General features: G+C 25.5%; 5 protein-coding genes across 5 annotated transcripts; 3 read left to right on the forward strand and 2 right to left on the reverse strand. All coding sequences in view use genetic code 12, as the record gives it.

Annotated features, from left to right (window-relative positions):
* Window positions 1–431: 431 nt before the first annotated feature.
* Window positions 432–2,945, forward strand: KGF55_005492 (protein serine/threonine phosphatase; the record flags this gene model as incomplete). The annotated part of the gene is made up of 1 exon (XM_051760510.1): window positions 432–2,945. The coding sequence occupies one exon, from the start codon at window positions 432–434 to the stop codon at window positions 2,943–2,945; it is 2,514 nt and encodes an 837-aa protein (XP_051611782.1).
* A 2,552-nt stretch (window positions 2,946–5,497) lies between these two features.
* Window positions 5,498–6,742, forward strand: KGF55_005493 (uncharacterized protein; the record flags this gene model as incomplete). The annotated part of the gene is made up of 1 exon (XM_051760511.1): window positions 5,498–6,742. One exon carries the CDS (start codon window positions 5,498–5,500, stop codon window positions 6,740–6,742), a length of 1,245 nt encoding a protein of 414 aa, XP_051611783.1.
* An 823-nt stretch (window positions 6,743–7,565) lies between these two features.
* On the forward strand, window positions 7,566–9,485 carry TPD3 (protein phosphatase 2A structural subunit; the record flags this gene model as incomplete). The annotated part of the gene is made up of 1 exon (XM_051760512.1): window positions 7,566–9,485. One exon carries the CDS (start codon window positions 7,566–7,568, stop codon window positions 9,483–9,485), a length of 1,920 nt encoding a protein of 639 aa, XP_051611784.1.
* Window positions 9,486–9,609: 124 nt separating this feature from the next.
* On the reverse strand, window positions 9,610–10,287 carry ISA2 (Isa2p; the record flags this gene model as incomplete). The annotated part of the gene is made up of 1 exon (XM_051760513.1): window positions 9,610–10,287. The coding sequence occupies one exon, from the start codon at window positions 10,285–10,287 to the stop codon at window positions 9,610–9,612; it is 678 nt and encodes a 225-aa protein (XP_051611785.1).
* Window positions 10,288–10,496: 209 nt separating this feature from the next.
* On the reverse strand, window positions 10,497–12,797 carry PMT2 (dolichyl-phosphate-mannose-protein mannosyltransferase; the record flags this gene model as incomplete). The annotated part of the gene is made up of 1 exon (XM_051760514.1): window positions 10,497–12,797. The coding sequence occupies one exon, from the start codon at window positions 12,795–12,797 to the stop codon at window positions 10,497–10,499; it is 2,301 nt and encodes a 766-aa protein (XP_051611786.1).
* Between the last annotated feature and the right edge of the window lie 143 nt (window positions 12,798–12,940).

Raw genomic sequence — 12,940 nt, forward strand, 5'->3', positions numbered from 1 at the left:
CTATTTTCGAATTACTTTTCTCTTCCACAAGATTGTATTTTCTCATTTCATAGATCATCATCAATCAGAAAAGTAAGACAAAGTTACTCTAATGATATATGCAATTTAATATATTCTGCATTTTGTGATTATGTATTTGGTTAATTAAAAAACCCGAAATTGTTTTGAAAAAAAAAATTAATTTAAATAAAAATAAACAAAGGTTAAAAAAATATACGGAAGAAAAAAAAGTATTAGTTTTTGGGACTACATAATATTTGACATATACTTTAAACAACCATTAAAATATATTTTAATAAACACAATTGCATTCATACAACACACACTCATAGCAAAGGTTTCATTATTATAAAGTAATAGAAAGCGGAAATAGGAAAATACCTATAACATTCATAAATAAACAACTTATCAATCTGACTTAAACTCAAACAATGTCAGAATCAACTCCAATCAAACTACCTTCATCACTTCCATTCCCAGTAATTATATCATCAATATTATGTTCCAAAGGTGAATCTATTACAAAACATAAAGAAATTTTCAAATATAAATATTGGGTATATCAAGATGATCCAAATTCAAAAGATGAACCACCTAAAAAAATAAGAGTTGAAAGAATTGGAACTTTTGAAAGTCCAATTGAAGGTATAATTGAAAAAATAAATGTATTCAATAATGAAGAAATTTTACATAATGATATTGAAATATTAAATATAAAAGAATTATGTACTCATACTGTACAATATGGTGGACTTTGTGCATTATGTGGGAAATCATTAGAAGAAGAAAAAGATTATTCAGGTTATGACTTTGAAGATAGAGCTACTATATCAATGTCTCATGATAATACAGGTTTAAAAATAAGTTTTGATGAAGCTGCAAAAATTGAAATGAATACAACTGATAGATTAAATGAAGAAAAAAAATTAATTTTAGTTGTTGATTTAGATCAAACTGTTATTCATGCAACTGTTGATCCAACTGTTGGAGAATGGCAATCGGATCCTTCAAATCCAAATTATCCTGCAGTAAAAGATGTTAAAACATTTTGTCTTGAAGAAGATCCAATCGTACCACCAGGTTGGACAGGACCAAAATTACCTCCAACAAAATGTTGGTATTATGTTAAGATTCGACCTGGATTATCTGAATTTTTAAAAAATATGAATAATATTTATGAAATGCATATTTATACAATGGCAACAAGAAATTATGCTTTAGCAATTGCTAAAATAATAGATCCTGATGGAAAATATTTTGGTGATCGTATATTAAGTAGAGATGAAAGTGGTTCATTAACTCATAAAAATTTAAAAAGATTATTTCCTGTTGATCAATCAATGGTTGTTATAATTGATGATAGAGGTGATGTATGGCAATGGGAAAATAATTTAATAAAAGTTGTACCATATGATTTTTTTGTTGGTATTGGAGATATAAACTCAAGTTTTTTACCTAAAAAAAATGGTCAATTAACAGGTCCAATTAAAAAGAGAAAATCAATAGCGAAATTAGAAGCAGCAGCTGAAAATAATAAAACAAAAGAAGATGAAGAAAATAGTAAGGATTCACAAAGTCAGTCACTATCACAATCACAAACACAATCATCACAATCACAATTACAAGAAGAAGCAACTCAAGAAGATCCAAAAGAAATCACAACAAATCCAGTTGAAAGAATATTAGAATTAGGAGGAGGAGAAGATAATACAAATTTATTACTTGAACAATCAATAACAAGAAATCAATCAATTGAACAACAACAACATGATCGACCTTTAGCAAAATTACAACATGATTTAGATCAATTACATGAACATAAATTAGAAAATAATACAAATAAAAGTTCTACCAATGGATCTGGATCTGGTTCATCATCATCATCATCCTCATCATCAGATAGTGAAGATTCTGAATTTGATGAAGATTTAGAAGATGATAATTTATTATATGATGATGATAATGAATTAATATTATTAAATAAAGTATTAGATAATATTCATAAAGAATATTATTTACAATATTCAAAATTAAATAAACCAAATTTAACTAAAATAATACCATATATGAAAAGTCAAGTTTTAAAAGGTATAACAATATTATTTTCTGGTATAATACCATTAGGTATAAATTTAAATTCAGCAGATATTGTAATATGGTGTAAACAATTTGGTGTAAAAGTTGTAAATGAAGTATATCCTGATATTACTCATGTTATATGTAAAGATATAAATGAAAATTCTGGACCCACATTAAAAGTTAGAATTGCTAAAAAATTATATGGTAATAAAATTAAAATTGTAAATCCAGATTGGTTATTTTTTTGTTTAAGTAATTGGTCAAAAGTTGATGAAACTGAATATTTAATTAATAATAATGATGAAAAATTATGGGATATAAAACAATCGGAAATTGATAAATATTTAAAAAAATTAGATAATATACAAAAAAAAAGAAATGATGAGTCCAAAATAGGGAGTAATGATTTAATTAATGATGATAACGATGAAAATGATGAAAGTATACGATTAAATTCTATTGATAAATTTGAAGATTATGATTTAGATGAAGCTAATCAAGAAGTTGATGATTTCTTAGCTGGATTAAGTGATGAGGACGATGATGATGATGAAGATAATGATGATGACGATGAAGAAGAGGAAGATGAAGAAGAGGAAAATATCAATACTAATGGTCATGATTCATTTATTAAAGACGTATATAAGAAAAAAAGGAAATTAGAGGTGGATAATGAAGAAGAAGAAGAAGAAGAAGAAGATTCAGAAAATAATACTACTATAAATGATAAAAAGCGTAAAACGAGTAAAAATACAGATAATAATGAATCAATAGAAGATAATGATGATGATAATCAATTAAATATAGATGCAGAAGATTTGGAACAAGAATTACTTAATGGGTTTGATGATTTGAATGATGATTAGCTATTTTAATTTTAATTTTTAATAAGATAATTGTACTAATAATAAGGATATATATATATATATTGTAATTGTATAAATATACAATCAATTTCAATTCTCGGTAAAAAGTATTAATAAGTTGAAATTTTATATATCATTCTTAATTAAAGTCTATTAATAATAAACTTGGTCGTTACAAAATCAAAAGTAATTCTTTGAGATTTAGATCAAGAGGATCTACATAAAATACTTTTGCAGCAAAAGAAGAAAAAGTTTCAGTAACACCAAGCCTTTAACTGTAAAATTTATTAATTAAGAAATCATAGTGTTATTTTATATTTTTGATGTAATGAGGTGTTGATCTGTTTAATTACATATTAATTGAGAAAGGCTATGCAAAACATATTTATTTTGTAATTTTCGATTTGGTTGTACTAAATTACAGATTATTATGATAATGCCTGCCTAGTCTATACATCTTTTCAAAATGCTAAAAACTACCTTTTATACACGGGAAACTGCTTTAAATCTTCATACAAAATACAATAGTTATGATTAGTTTACTTTACTTATTAGATTAAATATTAACTTTAAGTTTAATTAAAAAAATTTTGATTCATTATAACTGGTTTCACTGATCGATCCAGTTATTATTAATTTTTACACTACTGGAGGTTATTTTTAAATTGGTAGACTACACAAAAACAGCAGATCAAAGATGAAGCAGCCTATAGCATATAGATCTAGTAGAAAACATCTTCAAATACCCAATTATACTACTACTTGTACTGACAAAATACAATAGTAATGATCTGTTTGACTTGGATATTAGATTTAATGCCAACTTTAAACTAATTTAAAAAATTTTCTTGTAATAATAACTGGTAATAACTGGTGTAACAACTGGATTCCCATAACTGGATTGATTACTGGAACCAGTTATGGAAATCCAAAGTTTTTTTATTCGGTATAAAGTTATCATTACATTGAGTACTCAGATTAAGGTAATCATTACCATTGTTTATATGTATGAGCAAGTAGACGAGTATTCATGTATTCAAAGTATTTAATGGTAAGGAAGCAGATGTTATGAGGATCAAACTCGATTATTATTAAAGAAGTTACCTGAGTGAAAACATGGGTCCAAACAATAGAACCCAAAGTATTTTCAAAATTCTGCAAAGTATCGTCTCGTCAAGCCCTACTTTTACTTTGAATTAGGTTTTGAAATATTTGTGATTAAGTTAGAGGATGCTCAAACCATATATGATTTTTTCCAATCTTTCAACTGAGTAATTTTCAATTGTAATTTATCTAATTATACTTTGTTGGTATAGTAAGTGTCTATAGTATATTTTGGATGTAACTCATATAACAATGTATTCATCAAAATCAAAACCAATGAAGCCGATTAAAGAAATCAAGGACTTTGTAATATGTTGTTTGTGTTGAGAAATGGTGATCAGTTTTCTGACGTATCTTGCAGTTACAGATATTTTGTTTTTGTGTTCTTTAATTTTAAAGTTTGGACCAGCCACTTTCTTCAACTTTAATTAAAAATCTATGAAACCATGTAAATCATTCTTACACGAAACTTTTCATTAATTTGAAATTTATATCGTCAACCTCAATTTACCAACTACAGTCCTCACTCAGCATGGACATAGTGGTGAATTTCTTTTTTATGGTAGTTGCTTAATTGAAGGTTGATAAGCAATTTTGCAACCATAAGTAAGAAATAATAAAAAATAAATTGTTGTAATTAGGCTAAGTTAATTAAGGCGCGGTGGTATAATATTTAAATTTAAAATCAAATATGGTTTTGAATAATCATGAAATTCTATTGGATTAATCTTGACGAATAAACTTTTGAAAAACTATAAATTATTATGATAAATTCGATAAGCTTTATATATATTTTTTTTGATTAACTATGATGTGTAGTGTTGACGATGAATGAATGGAAATAATGGAAATATTATAATTTTTCAAAAGATTAAAGTTCAGAAAATCTTGCTGAAATGAAATTCAATTTTATTTAAGTTTCAGTGGTAACTCTTAACATAGAGTCTTTACTAGACAGTTGATCCAATCTACGGAAGAATCAACTTCTTACAATACGGAAGTTGTTCAATACGGAAGAATGTTTTAGAAGTAGTGACGGATGTTTTACATTGTAATCTATATCCTACACTGTTTAGATTTTGTACCTTAAAGATATGTTTAGTGTACTAAAAATTATTATTACACAAAATCAGAAAAGTTTTTTCTTCTATTTATAGTTTACTTAAATTTAATTTATTTTCTTAACATCCTTACCATTATATCATCATAATTAATATATAAACTTAAATAAATTTCCAAAATTTAATTCAATTAGTTTTTACTATCCTGTCGTTTATCCTTTTCTTTTCACTTCAACTACAATTTACCATCTTCACAATTGCTAATATTATTCATACAAATCTAACATCATCAAATCTATACCTATTCAATTAATACACCTAACATCATCGAATATTAATCTCCAACTAACGGACAAACAAACAAATTAGAAACAAGCTACTTCCAAAATGATGTTCAATTGCTTTAGAGTAATACTAGTATTTTTTCTAGTTGCATGTTTAGTATTATCATGTTTTGCATTAACAGGATCATGGAAAAATGAAGAATATTTAACAGGAACATTTTTAATAAATTTTCATTTAAATAGATTAGATTTAAGACAAATTATAAATTCATCAATTGGTGGTAATAATAAATTTAAAAGAGAAGATAATTTTTTTAAATTTAATAAAAGAGAAGATACTGTACCAACAGGTACTACTACCACTGATAGTCCTATTCCATCAAATGCTCAAAATTGGATTAATGCAGCAACAAGTTTAATAAATGATCCAAATTTAGTATCACAATTTGATTCAGTTACTTCATCATTAGGTGTATCCGTTCCAACAAGTGTTCCAACAGATAATATAAATGGTTATTATACAACTATTTCTGCAGCAATAGCAGATTTATTAAATAATGTAACACCACAAGAATTAGGTATTGCAGATGTTTATTCAACAAGTTATTGGGGTTATTGTAGAGGATTTTTCCAAAATAATGGTACTTCACCAACTCAAGTATTTGATAATTCATTAGGTAGATTTATTGATGAAAATTTTGATAATTCAAATGTAAATTATACTTGGTGTTCTCCACCTACACCTGGTTTTTTCTTTGATCCTTTTGAAATTATTAAACTGGAATTAAATAATACTTTACAAGGAATATCATTAGATTCTCAATCCACGGTTATAAATCAATTATCTCAACAATATTTAAGTGAAATTGAAATTTTAATTAATAATTTAACTCCTGAAGATTTAAATTTACCAGGAAATTTACAAAATGATTTAAAATTATTAAATAATATAACAAAAGCTTCTTTTGCTTTACTTTTGGTAACTATTTGTTTATCATTTATTGCTATAGTTATTCAATTTATGGGATGTTGTTGTTCACCAAATAATTGTTGTTTATCAGTTTTAAATTTTATTTTCCAATTATTAATTTTTATCATAGCTATTATTAGTGCTGGTTTAGTTACAGGAGCATTTATATTTGTTAGAAGAAAAGTGAATGATGAAATTGGGGATTTTGGTATAAAATCATTTTTATCAATAAATTTTTATGCTTTTATTTGGTCAGCTTCAATGGCTGCTTTATTAGTTGTTATTTTCAGTTTATTAGGTCATTGTTGTGGAATGTTTGGTTCTGGTAGAAGAAAATATAGACAAGTTTCCGCTTATGAACATAAAGAACCAATGTAAAGAATTTAAGTGAATTTAAGCATTTCAAATATATTTCCAAACTAGTGCTGGTGTTTTTCAAAAATTGTTTGTTATTTTACATTTACAATATTATCTTAAAATTAATATTTATACATACGAGGTTTTCAATTCTTTTATTATATAGTTTACAAATTATTTAAAAATTCAATTTAATACAATTATGCAAGTTTATTAGCTTAATTTTATCTTTTAATGAGGTCTTTGAAGTTCCTTATTTGTAATATCAACTCACTTAACAATAATGTCATTTATCAAATAAATACGACTCAGTTTCAAACGTGACATTAACACAAAACTGACGTCAATTTAAATTTGTAAGTAGATTAACTATTATTATTTGAACTGTGAAAAACTACATTTGAAAAAGGGTTGATTCCCTGATTGGGCATTAGTTCGTCACCCTGTATATCTGACTTATCTCATCGCATACGTCGATAGCTCTCAATGGGAACGAACGAAGTGAGTATATATACGTTTCTTGACGATAGTACTACTTAAGTTAATTAACTTTCGTGATAATAATTTTTTTTCCTTTCTCTCTCAGGTTTTGACAACAACAAAAATTTCCAATTGATTAATTAAAAGATCTACACATTGATTTTCAAATTAAAATCAATTATACAAACACATAACAACTTTCATATCATTTCAATCAATCAAAAAGTACAAGAACCATAATTCACCTGTATTATATCCAAAAAACAATAGCAACACGATCAATTCTTCATTGTTTTTATCTTTCATATTATAGTCAACACGAAAAAATTCAATCCACATTAATAAAATATTTACAACCAAAAAAATGGACGATTTATATCCACTCGCTCTTTTAATGGATGAGCTAAAACATGATGATGTATCTAATAGAGTAGAAGCAATGCAAAAATTAGATACAATTGCTATTGCATTAGGACCAGAAAGAACTCGTAAAGAATTATTACCATTTTTAAATGATGTTGCTCAAGATGATGAAGAAGAAGTATTTGCAGTATTAGGTACAAAATTAGGAGATTTTATTCCATTAATTGGTGGACATGAATATTGTGAATCATTAATTAATATTTTAACTATATTAGCATCAATGGAAGAACCTTTAGTAAGAGATAAAGCAATAGAATCATTAAATAAAATAAGTAAAGAATTGAATTCAGAAGAAATAAATAAAATTTTTTTACAATTAATTACAAATTTAACTCAAGGTAATTGGTTTCTGAAAAAAATTGCATCTTGTGGTTTATATCAATCTGTTATAATAAGAGTTGATTCAAATATAAGAAAAGATTTATTAAAAATGTATTTAAAATTAGTTACTGATGATTATCCAATGGTTAGAAGATCTGCTGCAACAAATTTACCCAAAATTATAGATTTATTAACTGAATTTACAGAAAATTATCCAAATGATTTAAATAAAATAAATAATGAAGATTGGGAAATTATTTCAAAAATGTTTCAACATTTAATAAATGATGATCAAGATTCTGTTAAATTTTTAAGTATTGATGTTTTAATTTCAATATTAGAATTTTTTCAAAAAATTCATGAATATAGTTTTAATTCAGATTTTTTATCAAGTGCTTTAAAATTAATTAAAGATGATAGTTGGAGAGTTAGATATACAGCAGCTGATAGATTTAGTAAAATTGCTTGTAATTTCATTCATAATGAGCTGGACTTATTTCAATTAATTGATCCTTTTATTTCTTTAATGAAAGATCATGAAGGTGAAGTTAGAAAAGCAATTGCAAAACAATTACCTTCTTTTTGTAAATTATTAATTAATTTCCCATCAACAAAAGCAACAATATTAAATAAAATTATTCCAATTGTAAATGAATTAAGTCAAGATCCTCAAGAAAATGTAAGAAGTTCATTAGCTTCAACTATAACAGAATTATCTCCCATTTTAGAAAAACAATCAACTATAGATAAATTATTACCAATATTTTTAATAATGTTAAAAGATGAATTTCCTGATGTAAGATTAAATATTATTTCAAATTTATCTGTTGTAAATGAAACTATTGGTATAAATTTATTATCAACAAATTTATTACCTGCTATAACTGAATTAGCTCAAGATCATAAATGGAGAGTTAGATTAGCTATAATTGAATATATTCCAAAATTAGCAGATCAATTAGGTGTATCTTTCTTTAATAATGAATTATTATCATTATGTATGTCATGGTTATGGGATCCTGTTTTCGCAATAAGAGAAGCAGCAGTTGAAAATTTAAAAAATTTAACAATAATATTTGGATCAAATTGGGCAACAAAAGAAATTTTAATAAGATTATTAAATCAAGATGAAAAAATTGATGAAGATGATAAAATTGATTATTCAAATTTTATTATAAGAATTACTTGTTTATTTGCTATAACAAGTCTTATACCTGTAATAGATTATTCTATATTAGTTGAAAAAGTTTTACCATTTATGAATAATTTAATAACTGATTCAGTACCAAATATAAGATTTAATGTTGCAAAATCTTATTTAATATTAGTTGAATCATTAATAAAGAATAAAAATAGTACGAATGAAAATCAAAATTCAAATTCAAATCAAAATCAAATAGAAGAAGAAGAAGAATTAAAAAAATTAATAAATTTACAAATTTTATCAAATTTAGAAAAATTAGAAAGTGATGATGATATTGATGTTAGATTTTATTCAACTAAAAGTATACAAGGTATAAATGAAATTTTAGCATCATAAAAACATAATTATAGTCTGTTATAAATATAATATTCACATTTCATATCAAATGTCACAATTAATTAACGTATATTTTATTCCCTATTTCTATCCTGTTTTTCCTAAATCTCTAATCCTTTAAACTTCAACTCTTAGTATTCTGTTGTCTTTCCTTTTCTTCTAATTTTTCAAAATCAAAATCAAATGATGCTCCACAACCACAAGCAGTAGAAGTATAAGGACTATCAATAATTTTAAATTGTGAACCAATTAATTCTTTTGTATAATCTAATTTTGAATCTTGTAAAATATTTAAACTTGAATCATCTAATATTATTTTACCACCATTTCTTTCAAATATAAATATGTCATCACTACCTTCATTCTGTTTTAAAAAAGTATCTAAATTTATTAAATTTAAATTATATTGAAATCCATGACATCCTCCACTTTCTACTTGAATTTGTAATGCTGTATCTTTTGGATTTTCAATTTTTATTGAATTTAATTTTGAACTTGCTCTATCTGTAATTGCTATTACTTTATTTGTTTTGCCATGTATTAATTTTGTTTGTTTGAAGTCGTCAATATCTGTCTGTTGTTGTTGTTGTTGTGGTGGTGGTGAGGATTGTGACTTTGGTTGTGGTTGTGATTGTTGGGAAAGATCTGATTGTGGAAATGATGTAAATGAAGATGGTTTTAACGTTCTTGTACTTGATGAAGAATTGAATCTTATACTGCACGGGTTTATTATTCGAGTATTAGAGACTCTAGGTAGAATCCTCATACATTTTGTTGTGAGTCTTGTATATCTTGATATCATTTCAATGTCTATGGTTATCTGCTGAATAATCCAAATTGTGTTGCAAATAATTAATTCAATTTTCCTTTTCTGTCATTCATAAAAAAGAGAGAGAGGTCGTAAAATACGCGCGCGCAAAATATATACTATACCCATCCATATGATATTTTGATGTTTTTTGATTATTGATGAACCAACTTGGTTATAAGTAAAAATAAACTATAAACTATTTATTGATAATTATCGTCACTTACTCTCCAACTTTCTAATAATTTTAAATGTTTCCAATTTTCTTTTGCTCCTTCCATACCCCAAGATAAAAATCTAAAATAATAAAATGTAAAACCAATTAATGAATATAAAGATAAATATATTATAAAATTTAATATTTTACTTGTTTTTAATGATAATTTCCCCTTTAAAAATGATGTAAAGCTTTCAACTTCATAACAAAATACAATCATTGCAAAATATAATGCTGGTACATAATGATGTACATATGTTACTCTACCCATTATAACAAATGGCATAAAATGTAATCCCCAACCAAACATTGGATAAATTCCTCCCATTATAAATTGTTTTAATTTTAATTTATTTGTTGAAGGGAAATCAATATATTGTCTTTGCCATCTAATTAAATAATATAATGTTAAAAATGCAAAAAATATAACTCCAAAAGTTGAAGTCCATGTTGTTGCAGGTGAACCAATCATAAAATATTTTGGTTTATCTGGTCCCCAACCACACATTCTAATACCAACATTTAATGTAGGCCATTGCCAAAATGATGAAGCTAAATCATCTTGTTTATCTGGATCTGGCAACAAAGCATTATTTGTAGCCATCATTGCTAAATTTAATTGAATAAAATCTCTTATAAATTTTGTTTTGGGTAATTTAAAATCTTCTGGAGCTGGTGGTAAAATTTCATTTCTATTATTTTCTAAATTCCACCAAGTTCTTTTATCTTTTTTAAAAGGATTTTTAAAACATGCAACTTCTCCTTGTCTAAAACCCCATTGTGGTAATGTAGCACCAGTAACTCCTAAATAACAATTCATTACTTCATTTTTTAATCTAAATGAAGTAGTTAATGGATGTAATCTCATTTTATCTTCATTACTTGCTTGTTCTGCAATTTCAATAATCCAATTATCTTTATTATCACCTATAGTTAAATTTCCATAACATGCAACTTCTAACTCAGTTTTTGTTACGGGAGCTTGAATCTCATGTGTATGTAAATTTCTACCAGTTTGTGGATGCATTAATCTAACATGCATACCATCAAAAATATATTCAATATCAGTTTTATTACCTGAAGGATCATAAAATGGTTGACCTCTTGGTCTTTGAAATATCCAATTATTATTTGAATCTTTATGACCATATGTTGTAACTTGTTGTTGTTTTGAACCTTCTGGAAATTGTTGAACATGAGAATGTAAAAGCCCACCAGTTAATCCTTGGTTTTTTAAAGTTACAACTGAATGAACTATTGAAACTTCTCTTGGACCTCCACCAACATCTGAATTCATTAAATTAGCTTGAAATAAACTCGACATATTAGCATCTCCAGTACCTGATTTATATAATAAATCAAAATGAATTTTAAAACAAAGCATAAATATAGTAATTGGTATAATAATTAATCCAAGAATTCTTGCAATCCAGTGATAACCATATTTAACCCAAGATATAGATTTATCACCTAATTTATTCCATAAATCAACTACAGTATAAATACCAATTAAAGTAGTTACAAATAATCCAACCATTTTAACTGAACAAACACAACCAATAGAAACACCAGTTAAAAATAACCATTTCCACCATTTTCTACCAAATTCTTGTTCTTTATTATTAAAATTATTAAATCTTGCAAAACAAAATACTGTTGTTACAGTGAAAAACAACAACATTGAATCTAATAAAATAAATTTACCTAGGGTAACATAAGAACTTTCTAAAGTTACCATTAAAGTAAATAACCATGTAGTCCATATACTAAAACCAATTTCTTTCATTGTATAATAAGCAAAAGGAACACATAAAGCTGAGAAAGTTGCATTAAATAATCTCATTTTTGTATAATCAATATAATCAGGAAATTGTTCACCACTTGGAAAATCCCATGATCCATTATAACCAGCAATATAACCAGATAAACCAACTAACATTTTACCTAAAGGAGGATGAACATCATGATAAAATTCATGTCTTAAATAATATGAACCAAATTTACCAAAATGTGCTTCATCCCAAACAACATTATTATTTATTGATATACGATAAAATCTAACAAAGAATGATAATAATGTAAATAAAATTGGTGCTAATATAGATTCTAATTTTTTCCATGATTCAATTGTTTCTTTATTTTCTTCAAATTCATTTCTTTTTAATTGATCTAAATCTTCATCTATTTCAGTTGACTTTATTTCATATTTTGATTCAATTGGAGTGTTTTTTGATTTTTTCACTTTTAATTTGACATCAGTCTCATGATATTGAGCTGAAGATGACATAATAGTATGTGAATCTAAGTTCCCAGAGCAAAAATTACTTTGAAATTGGAATAGAATTAAAGATCCAAATTGAATATTATTAATTTTTGTTCAGATTGAAAAATTATTTTAATTAAAAAAATAAAAATAAAAAATATTCAGAC

Source organism: Candida pseudojiufengensis (assembly GCF_024610245.1).
Source record: "Candida pseudojiufengensis strain CBS 10847 chromosome Unknown scaffold22, whole genome shotgun sequence".
NCBI classification, from domain to species: domain Eukaryota; kingdom Fungi; phylum Ascomycota; class Pichiomycetes; order Serinales; family Debaryomycetaceae; genus Lodderomyces; species Lodderomyces pseudojiufengensis.